Source organism: Myotis daubentonii, chromosome 15 (assembly GCF_963259705.1).
Source record: "Myotis daubentonii chromosome 15, mMyoDau2.1, whole genome shotgun sequence".
Taxonomy (NCBI): Eukaryota; Metazoa; Chordata; class Mammalia; order Chiroptera; family Vespertilionidae; genus Myotis; species Myotis daubentonii.
In genome coordinates, this window is record NC_081854.1 from 54,995,554 (window position 1) to 55,011,838 (window position 16,285).

Here is a 16,285-nt window from a genome sequence, read left to right on the forward strand (position 1 = left end):
CCAGCGGCCCAGGCGCCGGGGCTGCCAGTGCTCGGGCCTCCGCAGCCGCCTGGGAGTCACTGACGGAGACTCTCCCGGTGGATCGGTGCGTGCCGGTGCACAGAGGCCCTGCTCCTGAACAGGCACCTGATGGAAGGGGTGCCTCTCCTTCCACCGCAAATCCTCCCGGCAGGTGGCTTAAGGGACCACGGGGTGGGGGGGGGGGGTCGGGGGGGGGACGACGAGGGGGCGGGGAGGCCGTCCCCTTGACTGCGCCCAGCGGGGCCATCCCAGGGAGCGGCCCACACATGAGCCCCTTCCTCTCAGTCTGTCCCGTCTCTTCCACCCGATGGCCAGCTTTTGGAAGTGCAGTGCCACACCCACTCTGTATCCCGAGTGTGGAAAGGACACATTCTCAAAGTTTGATTTCTCGGTACCCCCACCCTCCACACACACACACACACACACACACACACACACACACACACACACACAGGAGTGCTACCTCCCTGGTGACGCCCCCGCATTTCTCCCTAAACACAGGCTCCGCCAACCTTGGCCTAGTCGTGGGCATATCTGAGGCCGGGAGGGGGACCTGGGACTGGGCGGGTGTCTGAGGCATCTTAGATGGAGGGTCAGGGACGATGTTCCCGCCTCTGTGCACCGGAGCCCTGCGGCCCGCCCCCTGCTGGCGTCTGTGAGGCACTTTGTCTAAAGGAAACATAACAGTCTTTTAGGTGCATGTTCCCGGGAATGCAGATGGAGGTCGGCTGTTGTAAGAGCGTGGACGTGTTTACTAGTAGAGAGTGCCGCCCTAGCCGGTTTGGCCCAGTGGATAGAGCATCGGTCTGCAGACTGAAGGGTCTGGGGTTCGATTCCGGCCAAGGGCACATGCCTGGGTTGCAGGCTCGATCCCCAGTAGGGGGCGTGCAGGAGGCAGTCAATGATTCTCTCTCATCATTGATATTTCTACCTCTCTCTCCCTCTCCTTCCTCTCTGAAATAAAATATGTCTTTTTTAAAAAGAGTGCACACAGTCCAGTGTTCTCAGAGAAACAGGGACATTTCTGCTTCGCCGCCTGCATTCTCCCCACTGCCCGCCAGAGGGCGCTCGGCCACCCGCCAGACTCCCCCGGAGCTGTTCGACCACCCGGCGCCTCCCCCGGCAGGGATGGGGTGGGGGGTCCCGAGAAATCATGGAAAGGGAAGGGCCAGATAAACGGTGTCGGAGAGACTGCTGCCGTTACTGGGGAAATCCACTCATTTGAACCCGTGAGGATACCCGTAAGGTCTCTGCGACAGGGTCCCCGCGCCCCTGCCCGCAACGCTCCTCCTTGTCACCGGAGCCTCTCTTTTTTGTCCTCCGCACGTTAGGGATGTTTGGCGCTTTGTCACATCGGAAGGAGAAAAGGTGAACGTTCTTGCACTTGACATTGCTCCCGTGCGTGGGGGGGGGGGCGGGGGGGGCGGGGGGGGGGGCCCTGAGCCGGGCCCTGGCGCAGGTGGATGGAGCAGGTGTGCGGCGCACCGCGCAAGCACCCGCCGCCTCCCGCGCGCGCTTTTGCTGCAGCCGCCGCCCGCCCCCTAGTGTCTCCGAACCGCTGGCGGGTGGGCACCCAGCGGGCGGGCCAGGAGAGCAAGTGGGCTGGACAGTCATCCACAGTAAGTCCGCCTTTAAGGGGTGGGGGTGGGGGGGTAGACTAGCCGCGTCCCCCCCCTGAACACTCACATGTCCCTGGTAGTTACAGGCGCAGGCGTGGAACTAACTCACTTGCGCCAGCAGAGGGCGCCTTTGTGTCTGATGAGGACGCGCCATCACCAGGAGGCAGTTCTGCATATACGCTCCTCACCCACGCGCCCCCCCCCCCCCCACCCAGGTCCTCAGGCCCCACAGCTTGGAGAGATGCAGGGGTGGGGAATCAAGCTAGCCGGCATCCTGCCCTGTTCAGAAAGTCCTGGGGAAGGGTGCGGGAGGGATGTTCTAGAAGCATTGGATTAAAGAGACACCAAATGCTCAGTGGGTCTTGCTTGGATCCTGCCTTAGGAGGATGAGGACTGTAAAAGCCTTTTATGATGTGTGACCATGTGGACGGTTCGAACAGGTGTGGCCCGCAGCGGGCTGGGAAGTTAGATTTCTCCAGGGTGCCGGTGGCTGGTTCCCAGAAGGCCCCTGCCCTTAGGAGATGCACGCTGGGGTGATGGGCGTGAAGGTCATGATGACTGCAAGTTAGTTTAAATGATTCGGGAGGAAACCATTAGGAAAAGGAACGATGGCAACGCCATTGGGCATTGCTGAGGCCGGGTGGTGGGTGTAAGGATGGATGGTCCTTGTGCTCTACTTTCCCGTGGGACTGACCGTCCATGAGGACAAGTTGGGATAAGGGACAGGGACCTGTCCTCTCGGGGGGCAGACTCTCAAGGTCGCTGAGACGCCCTCACTGTCTTTCACAATCAGTGTTTGCCTATTGCAGTGGTCGGCAAACTCATTAGTCAACAGAGCCAAATATCAACAGGACAACGATTGAAATTTCTTTTTAGAGCCAAATTTTTTAAACTTTAACTATATAGGTAGGTGCATTGTTATTAGCTTAATTAGGGTCCTCCTAAGCTGGCCTTTGCTAAAAACGTCCTCCATCTGATTGAGGTATGTTCGCTGAGGTCGACCCCTTCCAACTCTCCCATCCACACTCGTCTTGTATACTTGTTTCGTCTGTCTCCTTTCGTTCATCCTCTATGTCCAAACCATCTCAACATACCTTCCTCAATCCTCAAAACTACATCTTCTTTCACTCCACAACGTTCCCTAAAATTAACTTAATAAACTTTACTTAAAGCTTTAAGTCAACTTCGCACTGTACGTGCGCCCGCACATGGTATTTTGTGGAAGAGCCACACTCAAGGGGCCAAAGAGCCGCATGTGGCTTTCGAGCCGCGGTTTGCTGACCACTGGCCTATTGTAAGGACAGAGGCGTCTATGGCTGGACAGTGCCTCGCCCATGGCGAACCCTGCCATATTTATCAATGGACAAGTCTCTCTCTCTCTCTCTCTCTCTCTCTCTCTCTCTCTCTCTCTCTCTCTCGTTGCCTTTCTCTGAATCTGTCCTTCTAGCTCTAACTAACCTTATGCCTTTATCTTTCCAAATGCTTTGGAACCGCAGAGTGAGGTGGTTCGGCAAAGATAAGGCCAATCAGAGAGACGATTGCTCCTGGTGGGTAGTTATCTGCAAGCTAAGGGAGTGGGTGCTACTGTTTGGCTATCAGAGGAAATCAGGGGTTCTCTTTGGCCCTCTGGGGGCCGCCAGATTGTGTGCCGGTTGCTTTTCCTCGCAGCGTCAGGATTCACGGTAGCCCATCGGCCACTCTGACTTAGAGGGGACGGGCGGTGCTCTGTGAAATGCATCCCTCCGTCCCTCCGCTCGTGCACTCTCCGCTCACTCGTTCACTCAGGGCCGGGTCACGGGGACCCGAACAGGGGACCGAGGTACAGCCAGAAAGTGGGAGCACAGTGGATGCTGATAGGCAAGCATTGCCATGGCCGGTGAGGACGGAGGCAGAGGCCATGTCATTCCGCACACAGGGTTCCTCAGGCGCCAGTCGTGGTCAAAAACCATGATTCCTGCCACGTCTGAGGATTACCAGCATTGCTTGTTTGAGATCCTCCCTTAAGTCTAGTCACTTAGAACAACTTAACGCCCACTTTGGCTCAACATTGCTAACCATACAGTTATGCTTTTGATACATCACTTTTTTCCGACATCTTAAAATAAATTCACAGCCACGTGATCACCGAATGTATCTTGAACATACGTGTCGTCGGGGACACAGGTACCACGCGAACTAGGAATCCTTTCACGACAGGGTTTGGGGGCAGATGGATTGAGGGGAAGGTCCCGGCTTGTGTACGTGTGTGCATCTGAGTGCATACACATTCCACCTGACCGTTACGTAGCCCCATCCTCCTCCCTTTAGGAGTAAATGGGTGATCTGCTCCATATAATCCACTTCCCAGAAACCGAGAGACGAGTGGACTCAGTGGCTGTTTGGGGGATTAGAACGTGAGCTGGTTTCCTGACGACTCAGAGATCACATAGTTATGAAGTCCTGACGCAAGAAGAATTCATCTTTAGACGCAAATATCACGTATGCCCCCAAAATGCAGAGGGATGAAAGTGACGCGGAGGGACTGACTGTTTCACAGGCAGGGTCAGGCTCAGCTGGCTCCCTCCCAGGACTTAGAGTTCAGTCTTAAAGTCAGCGGTACCCCAGGCTGCCTCCGCACTTCCCTTAGAGCAGATCACCCTCATTTTCCTGCTGAGCTACTTCGTGCTGCAGAGCGTGGGGCATGCAGGTTAGGAGGCGTCTTAAGTGTATTCAGATGGCCTCTGCCTTTTCCTTTGTCAAATATCCATCACAACCTACTACATCCAGGCACTGAGCCGGCGCAGAAAGAGGGGGCGAGCCACGAAGAGCAAAACACACAGGGTTCCTGCCCCGGGGAGCGTACAGGACGGTGTGGGAGAGACACTGAGCCATCCCCCGCATAAAATGGCGCCCAGGAGGTGGTGTTTGAGCTGAGATTGGGGGGGGGGGACCTTTCAGGCAAAGGAAACATCCACTGCAAAGACCCCCTTGAGGGGCGGGGCAGGGGAGCGTCATGCCTCCGGGGAGTTGAGTGGGAGAGGCTGGAGCTTGGGACGGGTGGGGCTACACTGGTGTTTGTCCTGCCTTGCTGGGCCCACAGACTCCACAAGGAGTTCTGTCTCGGATATAAATGATGGGAACCATTGGAGGGTGGAACTCCTCAAAATAACTGAGGCTCTGTCAGCGATGAAGGAGAGGTCAGTGGCGTGGGTACACCAGCCACGGCACTGACAGAAACACCCCAAACGTCGCCTCTTCAAAACCGCTAGTTCCCGCTCCCATCAGCAGAGCGGTTCACTGTGTCTCATCTCCGTGAATGGCCTCGCCATTCATCCAGGAGCTCAAGCCAAAAATCTAGGTGCCCTCCATGGTACCCCCCTCGCGTTTTCATCCCCGAGTCCCCATAGCTCATCCACGGCCAAGTCCTGTCCACTCCGCCGCTCAACTGTCTCTGAAGTCATTCATTTCTCCCTCCCCTCCGTCAAATCCGCCTCTTGCTGAGCGTTTGCAATGGTTTCCTAAACTCGCGCCCACTCTCGCGGGCCTCCGTACGATCTGTCCTCCGTACAATGGCCGTTCCCAGATACAGATCTGATGCCAGGCCTTCGCCTAACGTCCAGGGACCTGGTACATTGATCAGCCCGAACCAGTCCTCGCAGATTCACTCCGCGTGCCCTTGACCGATTGTGGGCAGAGGCCCAGAGACTCATTTCCGGTCACTGCTTCTAGAAAAGGTCCTCTTGCTCTTCTTCGAGAGACCGTGGGGAGAAAAGGATCTTGTGTTGCTGCACGTCGCCTCACCTGGGCGTGCCTACAAGGGCAGCAGCCATCTTGCTACCTGCCCGGAAATGCCATTCCCGGGAATGCAAGGAAAGCAATGCCGGGAGCTGGGGGTGCCACACCATGTAAGCCAGTGTGTGTTAGGTTTCCTGGTGTGCGCAGGCCGAGGGATTCTAACTGATATGTGTCTGAGGCATCAGGGCCAAGTGGGCAGTTGGATACACTCCACTGAGGCCCAGTGGCGAGGTCTGAGCGGGAGAAATATATGTGAGCCCTGGGTGTAGCTTGGGGTAGGGATGAGATTGCCGAGAAGAGAGTAAAGAGTGAGATCAGAGGAAAAACGTGGGAGAGGTGCCCAGGGAGACCACCTGCAGCCAGAAAGCGCGTCCTGCTTGCCTGTTTACGCCGACGGAGACGCATACTAAGGGCATGACAGCATTCCGAGCGCATTCACACTGGACAAAAGGAAGCGGTTAGGAGTGTTTTCAGCGGGGGGAGGAAGCTGGACTTCAGGACCTACCCTGGGGATTAACATTAGGAGACTCTGGCCGCCTGCCATTCAACCAGAGGCCCTTTTGCCAGCATTTCAAAGGCGACCACAGTTGAACAATAACCCAGTTAGAGAATATTTCTCCTCTTTTGAGTGAGGCGGAGATGGGGCGAGCATCCCATGAGTGAGCAAAGGCTCTGAGGTGTGAAAGCTAATGGCAGCAGTCACAGAACTGGTCTGGGGACCGGCGGGGGAAGTGAGATGGGAACGAGCTGAGTGTAGACTGTATTCAGTCAGCAATGACTTCTTATTCAACGGAAAGCTTTTGAGCAGCGCTAGAGTTGGTCAAGGTGTTCCAGACCAGAGGGAAGGCTGGGGAGGTGAAAATAAAAATGAAGGCTCAGAGGACCAGAAGCTACAGGGCCTCGGGAGAGATTCTCGAACTTCAGCACCAGAATCACAGAGGAACTTGTGACAAATGTAAATTCCTGCTACGCGTCCCCCCATATTTTCAGTCTCATATGTTACTCACCTAGTGGTCAGTGCCAACAGGAATCCCCGATTCGGGAGGTGGTGGTGAAGGAAACAGTTCGATTATGATAGAGCAGGGCGGTGAGGCGGCCCTGGGAGGGAGGCGGCCCCAGGGGTCTGTGCAGGCTGGAATGTGGACCATGCCCTTGCCCAGAGGGGAGCTGACTTATATAGATACAAATCCCCGCCCCTGGTCCCTGATTGGCCTGCCCTTATGCAAATGAAGACTCCAAATCCTTGCAATATGATTGGTCCAAAAACCACTGTCCTGATTGGTCAGAATGAGTCACGTTGATTAATTAGTGGAGCTGTGCAGTGGATTCGACAGGGAAAGTATCAGTCTTATTGGTTGAAATAGGATTCCAGGCATTCCTTTATAAGGCCTGGCTCGGATGCAGGAACACAGGGTTCCGCAGGCGTCTCCCAGGGGTGCCGTTTGCGGAGGGCCCCGTTGGGGAATGGCTGCTCTGCTCTGCTTTTCCTTTGAGCCCAGCGAGGCAGGAGCCCTCTAGGGGGTACCTCCTTTCTCGGGATCCACACGTACATTTTCCAAAGCCCCTCGCAGGCTACCCTCAAGGGGCGTTTGGTTGGCATCTCAGTACCCATTAGCTTCCTCCTCTCTGGCATGGAAAGCGGCGTCCCTCTCTATGACATAAGGCTCCTTCCAGGTCCCTCCCCCAGCCGCAGACCCTCGCTTCCCGGCCCACGTGGCGGTCAGGGCTGGCTGGCCCCCAGGGGCAGGTGAGCGTCCACGGCAGCCCCCACCCTGGTCCAGCAGGAAAGCCGCAGCCGGCCTTTCTGAATGGCCGCCGAGGTTACGCATAAACAGGTGGGCGGGTCTCTATGGTGACTGGCTGATGCCGGGCCCAATTGTGTACCAGCGCCCCTCCATCTCCCTGGCCGACACTTCCGGGATGTGACCAGTCAGTCCTTCAAGGTGCCAGGAGGTGCCAGTGCCAGCCCGAGCGGAGTAGACGGAGTGGAGTCCCCCTCGCCCCGCCCCCCCCGCCCCCCCCCCGCGCTCCCGGAAGAACGTGCTTGACAGACAGGTCTGGGAGCCAGTGGGTGCTCAGCGGCTGGGCGGAAGCTTCGGGGGCGCGGTGACTAGGGCGGGGCGGGCGGAGCGGGCAGGGGCGGCTGGCGCCGCGACCAGAGATGCTGTCGGGACGCGAGGGCGCATAGCGGCGGGCAGCCCTGCTCTGAGGGCCGTGAGGTGAGGCGCCGCCAGGCCGACCGACGACCATGAGGGGGCTGTGGTCGTCCTTCACCCGCTGCCAGCGTCCTCGGCCGGCGGTCTGCCCGCTGGGCTGGGAGCTCCGGGCTCCCCAGCGATGGGGCGGGGCTGGCACCTGCTGCAAGGGCGCTGGGTCTGTCCGGGAGCGGGGAGCGGGGAGCGGGGAGCGGGGAGCGGGGAGCGGGGAGCGGGGAGCAGGGCCAGGCGCCCGGCCGCGGGGAGAAGGTAGCGACGGGCTTAGCTTGCCACATCCAGGTCCCGCCCTGCCCGCGCCCCGTTACCGCGGCCCGCCCTCGGCCCTCAGCCCTCCCTGGGGTGGGGGGCAGTGGGGTCGGGCGGGGCGGGCGCGCCCAGCCTCGGAGACCCTCAGCCTGGCACGGGCTCGCGCCCGGAGAGCTAGCCGTGAGGCCGGCCCGCGTCGCATCAGCCGAGACAGGTTTGTCCGGATTCCCCGCGCCAGGCGGAGGTTTCCGCCCTGTGCCCGTGCCCATCTCGCCTGCCCCCAGCGAGCCGCCCGACCAGGCTGCCCCTCCGTCTTCTCCCGGGGCCCTGCTCCGCGCCCCTAACGTGGAACGTGAGGCTGTTGGCGGCGATGTGCCAACGGGAGCCCGTGCGGGACCCTGGCGCACGGGGACGCGCGACCCATCGCCCTGTCCGCTTCACTGGGACTGGGACGGGCCGAGACTCCCCTCCTTAGCCCGATGGAAAGACATGCAGGCGGTGTCCTAACCGCCAGGGCGGACCTTATGTCCCATCTGTCACCCCTGCTGGAGAGGTTGTAGTCGGGGGAGACAGACCCCCCAGAACTGGTGTCTCGTTCCCGAAAAGGGGCTACAGCTTCTCCAGGGGCTGTTGCTGCTGGAGGCACGGGCAGTGGGCAGTGGGCAGTGTGCCTTCCAAGGAGGGTGGATTCTTCCAGGCAGAAGCATTGGGGCTACACTCGGAGGGGACCTTGCGGGGTTGACCCACCCCGTGAATCCCCAGGGCTGTGATCAGTGTCCCAGAGGGACGGTCCCTTTTCCGCCAGGTCTGTCCTAGATGACAGTGGGGTGCTGCTGGTGCCCCCACATTTTTTTTTTTTAATCTCCCAACGATTTTCATCTTAGTCATCTTTAAAGGCAGGTTTGCAGTTCTTGGCAATAAGTTGGTATTTACTGGCTACAAGTCAACAGGTTGGTGGAACAGCCAGCACCCTCATTCCTGTGACTTAATTACCGGGTGGCACGGTGTCGTGGAAAGCAGACCTCATTAATTGGCACCTCTGTGGGTGTCACAGGCGTGCAGAGAACACACTTTTGCTGAATAGGGACATCTGGGCCCTGGGTCTCTAATGATCTGCTTCTCAGGAGTTTAGTAGGACGCTGCTCAGTCAAATGCTGACCCTCTCCACTGCAGCTCCCGGCAACAGGAGTTGAGAGCAGGGGCTCGGTCTCCCTGGGCCCCGCCCCAGCGGACGGTGCCGGCTGAGCTCGGCTTGCTGGTCTCCTAGGCCGCTCCCTTTGTGTTTTCCGTCAGCGACCCCTGCCTGTGGCCGCACAGCTTCGGGGAAGCTTTTGCACTCCTCTCTGCACCTGCACCCTTGGACGCTGGGCCTGCCGTCTCTGTACTTGAAGCAACTGGCAAAGGTCATTTCTTGGGAAGGGTCCTGACAAGACCCCGGTCGCCCTCTCTGTCCCACACGCTCGCCCTCCTCTGTTTTTTCTTATTTCTTTGGCTGCTACTTTCGCTAGAATCATTTTGTGCTTAAGACAACTCAGTGGGGACAGGCTTAAATCGGCCCCTTTGGGCCTTTAATTTCCCACAACCCCGAGCACAGTGCCAGACTCGGAGTCACGCGGGTACAGTGCATTCTGAACCTGGCCTTCCCAGTCAGATGCCCCCGAGCAGCCTAGCAGCGACCATCACAGCCCGGAGCTTCTGCGTTTCTGGCACCGAAGCTGAGCTGTGTCACTGAGTATTCTGAATCCCGGCCCAGCCCTGGCACCCAGACTCCTGTAGGTATTTAAAGGGGGGAAGACATTGGAGTCAAAAGACGGAGGGGGTACTGAAGGAAACGATTTCTGAAGGCGTTTTCCCCTGGGTTTTTGTGACTGTGTTATATAATGTGTGTGTATTTCTATGGAGAGTGGCACATTGAGTTCTCATTTCAGAAGTCTTAACTTTGGGTGTTTCTATTTCCCCTCTCATTTGCAGGTAACGTGACTTTGGGGACGGACGTTGGATGACGCAGGCGCTGCACCTCTGTGTGGAGCGCACGTTATGAACCCTTTCTGGAGCATGTCTGCAAGCTCTGGACGCAAAGTAGGTACAGCTGATACATGTGGTGAGGAAACCGTTTGCATAAGAACAGAGGCCAAAAGAATTCATACTCGGGTTGCCCTGTAATCTTAACAAGATCATCTGGTTTTTCTAGTTCAGGCTTTACTTTTGAGAACCAATTATTTTGTGGATTAAAGTTAGTTTCTGAGACGGAGGTCGCATCTCCAATAGAAATGACTCGGGTAGCACTGAGTAGGACTGTTTGGGTAGGCGATGCTGACATGTGATGACTGTCACACATCCCTGCAGTGGCATATCTGCCTCGAGATGCCGTGGGTAGGAAAGCCTTGGGAAAGGCTAGCCCAGTGTGGTCAAGTCCGGCTCGAGGCCACTGGTTTAATTTTTCTAAATAAAATGTCTGTTTTTAGTGGCAAAAAATAATACATTTTAGGAAAGCCGAATGTACGCAGAGACAAAACACATATAATGCATAATCCCACCGCTCTGAGGGCACCGCCGCTCGTCTTTTTTCTAGGCACATGACATACATGTAAGGCAGTAAACGGCCAGACGGTAGTTTCTCGACTCCCCTAGGCCTCTCTCTCTGCTGTGGACGATGGTTTATGCGGGGGAGAGTCCAGCTGTGGCAACGTGTGCATTAGGGACAGGATCACAGTCGGACCCACGGCAAGTGAGAGAACAGCTTCCTTCCTTGTTTCTAACCCGAGCGCTAATGTCAGGCAGCGGCTCACTTCACTCATCGCTGGTTTCTGAGCTGCTGAGCGCCTGACCTGCAGCATCGAGCTGCTCAGGGACGGTGCTGGTCTTGCAGAGCTGTCTAACTGTTTAGTAACCCCTGGCCCTCTTTTGGGGGCCCCCAGGAAAAATCATTTCTTTCTTTGTTTCACTTAAATCTCGTGAATATTGGCTTCCTGGTCTCTATAGGACGCAGCCAACAGGAGCTTTCTAATGCGTTGGTCTTGCTTCAGCTCTGTTCTGCTCTGGATAAGGGCCCTGCACAAAGGCCTTTCGAGTCATCTCGGCCCTGGTGCCAGGATGTCCTTGCAAAAGAGCAGTTCCAGCTTTTAGGTCAGCGCCTGAGTCCAGCACACACACTCCTGTGGTTTAAGAATCATCCTAACAGATGCTCTCCCCACTTCGTCCTGAATAGCGATCTGACGGTGAAGAGAAGACAGCGACGGGGGACGGGAAGCCCAGCCCTCCACGCACGGCTCCAAAGAAACAGCTGCCTTCTATTCCCAAGAACGCTTTGCCCACCACGAAGCCCACGTCTCCTGCCCCCGCAGCACAGTCAACCAATGGCACGCACGCTTCCTACGGCCCCTTCTACCTGGAGTACTCCCTCCTTGCAGAATTGTAAGTTCTTACAGCCGTTTGGTTACGTTTTGAAGGTAAAGAGTGAAATGTACTCTGATGGACTGGGCTCACTTAGTGGCCATTTAATCTCAGAGCTCACACTCACACCTCTGCGGTGTCAGCCGTGATATTTACAGAAAGGGAGGCTATCGCAGGCAGTACAGCCTTTCTAACCAAGGCCTAAGGACTGGCATATGTTTGTGCAAATGTAATGGCTCTCATTCAGATCTTGGTAAATAGGATTTGAAGGCAAACGTGTGCTTTGATTTCCACGCCTGTTTGGAGAGCACGAAGGGGGAGAAAGGAAGCTTTAGTAAGGACGGATAGCTGGTCAGGGACTTCATTTTGTCTTCCTTCCCAGGAAGTGAGGCATTCACCTCCTGAGAGGTCATGGAGGGTGGGACAGTGGGAGGGTGGCCATCCAGCCTTCCCTGGGGCACGCTCCGCTGGAGGCTTTGTGCTACGTTCTGGGGGTCACCTTGTGAGAGGCCCCCGACCCCTGAGGAGGCGGCCCCAGTAGGCGGAGCTGGGAAGCCAGGCCCTGGGAGGCAGTAATGAAGGAACTGGGACTGTCAGTTCAGAGAAGGCCTGTCACTAGCAAGGGATTTGACTTCTCCTGTGACCTCCCAAAGCTGAAGGAGGCGACACAGGGACGTCATAAAGGTGTGGGCTCCGACTGGTCGCAGAAACCAAGGTTGGACTGCGGTTGCACGTGCGCGGGTGCGAGGAGGTGACGGCGCAGCGCCTGGATACCTCGGGGCTCCCAGTGACTGAGAGCAGGTGGCACTTGATTAAATAATCTGTCCCAGGGGCGAAAGTGTGGAGAATTCTTAGTTTCAATTATTTAGCAATTCCTTTGCACACAGCACTTGATACTAACTGAGCCGCCTGTGTCCTAGCCTAGTGTCGCAGGCGTGCGCTGGGTGCCGATAGATAACTAGGTTGAACAAGTGCCGTAGTAAAGCAGAACCCTGAGTCTCTAAGCCCAGTGTGTAAGACACAGTTATAAATCGGTGGCACACCTGGAAAAAAGACAATAAAATCCCTTTGTACATGCAGTTATTTTAAACGCACCCGAGCCCTCCGTCCCAGCGCCGGTGTTGTAAGGGCAGAGGGGCTGAGCCGCTGTCTGAGGGCCGAGTGATGGGGCAGGGGCCCCGCAGGCTGTGGAAGGGCCTTGTGCTGGAGGCTGGCAGTGCGCTGGGCAGGCTTCCATTGTGGCAGAGCCTTCCGTCTGCGCAGCACACACAACGGCCCTCTGGCAAACTGTACTGCGGTAGCTGCATCTGTCAGCCACGCTGCTGTGGGCGCGCTCAGTGTTGGTGACTTAAAAGGAGTGATTGCTTTCAAGTTAGGCAAATAGGTAGGAAAAACTATCAGCGAAGGTCCACTGTGCGACTTCACACTTACAGCTCACAGCCGGACTTGTTTGGGCTCATAGCTCATTTTGGGGCTCATGGCTCCGTTGCAAGGAACAGCCCGGCATGGCTGGGGTGGGACGAGGTCCCGAAGAGCCCGAGCAGCCTGTGTCTGCCCTGTCTGGGCACCCACCGCTTCCCACCCCGGGCCCGGAGGGTGTGCCTGCGCCGCGGGTGGGTTGAGAGCAGAAGCACACCGCGGACAAACCTAGTTGGCCCTCTGCCCAGGGAGGGGTCACACCGAAGGCATCACCTCCGTGAGGGCACTAGCATGGGACTTTATTCTTAATGTCCTAGCGCTGGGTTTAGTGGCCTTGGATGTGTGTGGCGAGCTCGGCTGTGCAGTCACAGAAGCAGCACCTTGACCGGTCCTCTCGTCTACCTCCAGTTCAGTTTCTGGGATGATGTTCGGGGGAGGTGGGTTTCTGGGAGGAAAACTTGATTCTTAGTGTGTCCCTGTGTTTGGCTTGAATTTCTTTATCTGGGCTCTTGGCGGAAGCCAATAGAGGGCAGCCGCCGGGGCCAGGTGCAGGGCTGGGATGACTGGGCCTGGCGGGTTAGGGCCTCAGCTGCCCCTGGAGGGACTGTTTCTCCCAGAACAGGACCGTGGGTGGCTGGTCGGTCACTGACCTCCGTCCGGCCCTGCTCTGCTCTGTTGTAGCACCTTGCTGGTGAAGCAGAAGCTGCCGGGAGTCTACGTGCAGCCGTCTTACCGCTCAGCGCTAGGTAAGCACGTTCTCTACAGCGGCAGCACATCTGGTCCTCTGACACTAGGCCTTAACCGCGCTTGCTTCTCCTGCAGTGTGGTTTGGAGTGATCTTCATCCGGCATGGGCTGTACCAAGACGGAGTATTTAAGTTCACAGTGTACATCCCCGATAACTACCCGGACGGCGACTGTCCAGTAAGTGGGAGCTGCAGCCTGGCTCCGTGCACTGGCCAATGAGGAGGCCCACAGGGCGCTGAAGGTGTCTGGGTTCCTTTCCTGACCAGCCACTTTGATGATGGTTCCTATGGTGTCTGTCTGCTCCTCGGGCTCTGGGGGGCGGGCCTGTGCCTCGCTGTGTCCTCTGCCACGTCAGCCTCCACCTGGAGCTGCGCCTGTGCTCTCGCAGCCACGCCGAGGCTGACTCCGCACTCGGGGCCATGGTGCTGGGTAGAGCAGCCGTCCCCGTGAAACTTCATGGCGCAGGACTGGGGAGAGGAGTTAAGTGCAGCTCCTGGCACGACTGCCTTGTCCGGACACTCTTCCTACCACCGTCCGTGGGCCCATTGCCTCCATGGCCCCCACTGAAAGCTACGTCTCCCCCCATATAGCGCTTGGTGTTTGATATCCCCGTCTTCCACCCGCTAGTGGACCCTTCCTCAGGTGAACTGGATGTGAAGAGAGCATTTGCCAAGTGGAGGTGAGTGACTACGTGTTTCCTTTAGTGACAGAGTCAGTAGGACGCCTCAGTCATGCGCCTGTCTCCCTTAGGCGGAACCACAACCACATCTGGCAGGTGCTCATGTACGCGAGGAGAGTGTTCTACAAGATCGACACGGCGAGCCCCCTGCACCCTGAGGCTGCAGTCCTGTAGGTCACTGCTTTATTTCAGCTACGTCTGAAAATGCAGCCGAGGAGAGTGCGTGGGTAACTTTCTGACTTACACTTTTAACACAGGTATGAGAAAGATGTGCATCTGTTTAAAAGTAAAGTGGTTGATAGTGTGAAGCTGTGCACGGCCCGCCTGTTTGACCAGCCTAAAATAGAAGACCCCTATGCCATCAGGTAAGTGGTTCCTACTTAGACAGACCGCACCCTGCAGCCCCGTGCTCCCATGGTCCAGGGGGACTTATACTAAAATGGGGAGTGAGAGGGAAGATATATCACCTGTTCGCCGACAACCCTGATTACTTTTAACAGATTTCAGACACCCCTTCGGCTCCTTAAACAGAAGGCTTTCCATTGACAGGCACGTTGTGCCAGTGGTGAGCTATTTAGTGACTCTGGGTTCCTGAGGACCCTGTCATGTGCTGTTTCAAGTGTCAGTGTCAGCAGGAGCCCCTCTGAAACAGCCACTGCCCGTCTACGTTCAGATGTGGAGAGGGCGGGAAGCTGCGTAGGGGAGAGTGACTAGAGTGGGACAGTGGGTGCTGGAGCTCTGTGACACTTGACCTTGGGGCTGAGCGGCGGGAGAACAGACCTGAAGGATGGGTGGTTTAGCGCTCCGCACACTGGTGCTGGGGAGGCAGCGTAGCGCAGTGGGTAAAGGCTTGGGCTCTGCAGACACAGTGGTTGGCTTTGTGACTGGAACAATTGCTTGCTTTTCCGGTGCCTCAATAATAGTACCTCAGGGGTTGTTTCGAGGCTTAAATGAGCTAACCCAGGGAAAGTACTCTGTAAAGCATGGTTATCATGTGAGAAAATAATTCAGATAACGCCTAAAACTTACACGTTGACAACTGATTAAAGACTTTTCTTTAAATCCTTATTAGGTTTTGTTATGGCAACTGGCTTAAGTATTAAAAAACAGATGTTCCGCCGATTTAGTAAGCCAAGCAGTTTTTAAATCTTTTTCTCTTCCTTAAGCTTTTCTCCATGGAACCCTGCTATACACGACGAAGCCAGAGAGAAGATGCTGACTCAGAAGGTGAGTAGCTGGCCATCTCTGAGGTGGCCACTCGCTGACCCCTTTCTAAGCTCATTCTGCACAGACACCTGTGGGGAGACGGGTTTGCACAGTGCTGGCATCTCATCAGTCGCTTTCTGGTGTCTGTTTTGATTGTGCCTAGAACAAGCCTGAAGAACAGCACAATAAAAGTGTTCCCGTGGCTGGCCTGTCCTGGGTAAAGCCTGGCTCCGTACAGCCCTTCAGTAAAGAAGAGAAAACGGGAACCACCTAGGAGCGGGACTGTGGTGACGGGTGCACCAGGCACTTTGCGACGGACGCAGGCCGAGGCCAGGCTGACGGCGGCCAGGACTGCTGCGAGTAAACTGTGCGAACAAGGACTGGCGTCAGTGGTGTCCATATGCGCTAGGTTCTAACAGCAAGTTCTGGAAACCTCTCTCTAAGTAACGCGTTATTACTTCTGTCAGAAGTGTCTTTAGGGTGGTTATCTAGTTCAGTACTCCAGATTATTGGGGACCTTGAGGCTTAAGTATTTTTCTGAATATAATGCTAAAGGTAAGTGGCATTCATTTGGAACTACTAGAGTAGACAGAGTTTAGCACTACGTAATGATTTTTAAATCGGTGTCTCAGTTGTACATACGTTAGGAAGTGGAGAGGAAAGGTGTAGAGAAAGCAGGTTCTTTAGCGTACTAGCACTTTCAGCAGGAGACCACCTGACTCAGTCTTCAGCCCACTGTCTTACTGATTTACGAATCACTACCAGGTGCATGTTAGGGGAATGAGGAGGCCAGAACACTGGTTCATAGTTTGTTTTTTTTAAAGCAAATTACTTACTGTATTTTTATGGCAGGAGGGAGAAAAAGTGTTAAAACAGTTTCTAATGAAGTCAAATATTTAAGTGATGAATGACTAATGTGTTTTGTAGAGACAAAATAAACCAATAAATGATGGTTCTTTGTCATTT

At 56.0% G+C, this 16,285-nt stretch overlaps 2 protein-coding genes and 1 non-coding gene across 6 annotated transcripts in view; 2 read left to right on the forward strand and 1 right to left on the reverse strand.

The window, feature by feature from the left end:
* The window catches only part of RBL2 (RB transcriptional corepressor like 2), a 53,856-nt gene that overhangs the window by 622 nt on the left and 36,949 nt on the right, over window positions 1-16,285 (reverse strand). Inside the window, exon 23 of one of the 2 annotated variants that reach the window (XM_059668055.1) lies at window positions 957-975. The exons of the other annotated variant lie outside the window; for it this stretch is intronic. The gene's annotated coding sequence lies outside the window, so the exon portion shown is untranslated. Of the gene's footprint in view, window positions 1-956; window positions 976-16,285 lie in introns of those variants that run through there. 2 annotated transcript variants of the gene reach the window in all.
* AKTIP (AKT interacting protein) lies at window positions 7,511-16,271 on the forward strand. 3 transcript variants are annotated; one of them, XM_059668059.1, is made up of 10 exons: window positions 7,511-7,633; window positions 9,848-9,955; window positions 11,085-11,290; window positions 13,370-13,434; window positions 13,511-13,611; window positions 14,025-14,113; window positions 14,185-14,283; window positions 14,371-14,478; window positions 15,280-15,340; window positions 15,483-16,271. In XM_059668059.1, exons 2-10 carry the CDS (start codon window positions 9,914-9,916, stop codon window positions 15,591-15,593), a joined length of 882 nt encoding a protein of 293 aa, XP_059524042.1. In that variant the 5' UTR covers window positions 7,511-7,633; window positions 9,848-9,913; the 3' UTR covers window positions 15,594-16,271. The 3 variants fall into 3 exon arrangements, with proteins under 3 accessions (XP_059524042.1, XP_059524044.1, XP_059524043.1); XM_059668061.1 differs by having other exon boundaries at window positions 15,486-16,271; XM_059668060.1 differs by lacking the exon at window positions 7,511-7,633 and adding an exon at window positions 8,068-8,090.
* LOC132217694 (small Cajal body-specific RNA 1) lies at window positions 12,154-12,314 on the forward strand. Its single transcript, XR_009448968.1, has one exon. It is a non-coding gene; the product is annotated as a small Cajal body-specific RNA 1 (non-coding RNA).

Bases quoted from the DNA above. Each gene is read 5' to 3' on its own strand.
- AKTIP (XM_059668059.1), top strand. From the start codon at position 9,914: ATGAACCCTTTCTGGAGCATGTCTGCAAGCTCTGGACGCAAA. The intron at 13,435-13,510 runs GTAAGCACGTTC...CTTCTCCTGCAG, and splicing joins GTCTTACCGCTCAGCGCTAG to TGTGGTTTGGAGTGATCTTC. The intron at 13,612-14,024 runs GTAAGTGGGAGC...CCCCCCATATAG, and splicing joins ACCCGGACGGCGACTGTCCA to CGCTTGGTGTTTGATATCCC.